Here is a 1,543-nt window from a genome sequence, read left to right on the forward strand (position 1 = left end):
GACACCAGCTGAACTCTCTCAGTAATTAGAAAACAAGCCTGCCCCTTGTCAGTGCAAGTTAATATCAGCTGGTTCAATACTTTTTCCCTGTGCCATTCCACATTATTACAAATAACTTCATTTCTGGACATTTATGGTTTGATTTCTTTGTATGTATGGATCACTTGGGTTGTTACCAACATCTGGTGAAAATTTCATGTCATTAGCACCTCTAGTAATATATTTACTGAGAAAAATGTTGACGTGTTCAATACTTATTTTACCCGCTGTATATCACAGAAGATATGAGGCTGTATCTATTTATTTAATCACCATAAAATGTCTTTCAAATGAACTATTCTATATACTAAATGTATGTATGCTCATTACACCATGCATTAGACATTATTAGATAGAGAATAATTAAACTAACTATGACTTCTGTCTAATTTCCACAGGTGAAAAGGTTAGATCGTGGCTCTTCAGGGGTTTGTCTACATTAAAAACTTAAAAAATCTTAAGCAGTCTTCACTTTAGAAGAGTTCATAAAAAGACTTGACTAACTACTAGCCTTGAATATTGATGCCCTGCAGCATTAGTAAATAGTCAATTCAAATGTTCTCTAAACTAAATATCTAACCATTTATYAATGATTAAGGAAGRTTATATAATGTGTAGTTATTACAAAGGGCTAAATATTCATGTTAGTGGACCAGGTGCACACTTACGTAATGCTTGTTTAACCTGCAAATGTACTTTATGCAATTTCTCATTTCCTCTCATTTCCTGCTTTCTATATTTATACACACTATTTACATTTTCAAGCAGCCCCTTCTATCTGATGTTGAAACAAATAATATGAAAGCCCTAATGATGACAAAAGAAAAAACATTAAAACTTGTCAGAGATCAACACCCGGGGGAAAGGTCAGGCCGTTCCTATAAGTTTTTATCTTGCCTTTTTTTTTTTTTTTGTCAGCCATAGAAAACTCTTTTCTCTCCYGCACAAAGCTGATCAGATCTGGAGAAAGACCGATCACGTTTCAGCATTGTCGTGTGTAAAAAAAGCGCCCATAGGCGTGTTCAACACGCACACCGGCCAGGAACGAGCTCTTTTTAGAGACGATAAAAGTGTTCCCTCAACCACAGCTGCAGGTTATTTTCTTTACTGCTTCACGGGCGTCTGGAGGGTGGGGGGGTTGGAGTGTGCTGCTGCACGCCTGATGGAGACACAGAGTTTTTCATTGTTTGGACTCACCGCGTGTCGACTGTGCAGCTTCTCCAGGAGGGTGTAGTCTGTGCCTTTGGGGAAGCGACTCTCCTCGTTGATGAGAGCCAACATGCCCAGTTTCTAAAGGGGTGACAGACAGGAGAAAGAGGGTGAAGCTCCTCGCAAGTCGTGGCAGAACTAGTTCTAATCCCACCGGGGCACATCTGGCAGCTTATATTCTAACAATACAAGCAGGAAACGGCAAAGTAAATCATTCAGCTTCAGCTTGTGTTTGTAAAAAGATTCAGGAAGTTCGGCTCAGTGTACGGCTTTACTTTGACTCGTGTGTTTACAG

The 1,543-nt window shown here is 39.2% G+C and overlaps 1 protein-coding gene across 1 annotated transcript in view; it reads right to left on the minus strand.

Annotated features, from left to right (window-relative positions):
• LOC106534004 (unconventional myosin-X) overlaps positions 1 to 1,543 on the minus strand; it is a gene marked incomplete at its 3' end in the record, with an annotated part of 35,353 nt that overhangs the window by 15,385 nt on the left and 18,425 nt on the right. Inside the window, 1 exon segment of the mRNA XM_014030500.1 lies at positions 1,237 to 1,329. Coding sequence (XP_013885954.1) covers positions 1,237 to 1,329 — 93 coding nt within the window.

The sequence above is a fragment of the Austrofundulus limnaeus genome, unplaced genomic scaffold, assembly GCF_001266775.1.
Source record: "Austrofundulus limnaeus strain Quisiro unplaced genomic scaffold, Austrofundulus_limnaeus-1.0 Scaffold1072, whole genome shotgun sequence".
NCBI classification, from domain to species: domain Eukaryota; kingdom Metazoa; phylum Chordata; class Actinopteri; order Cyprinodontiformes; family Rivulidae; genus Austrofundulus; species Austrofundulus limnaeus.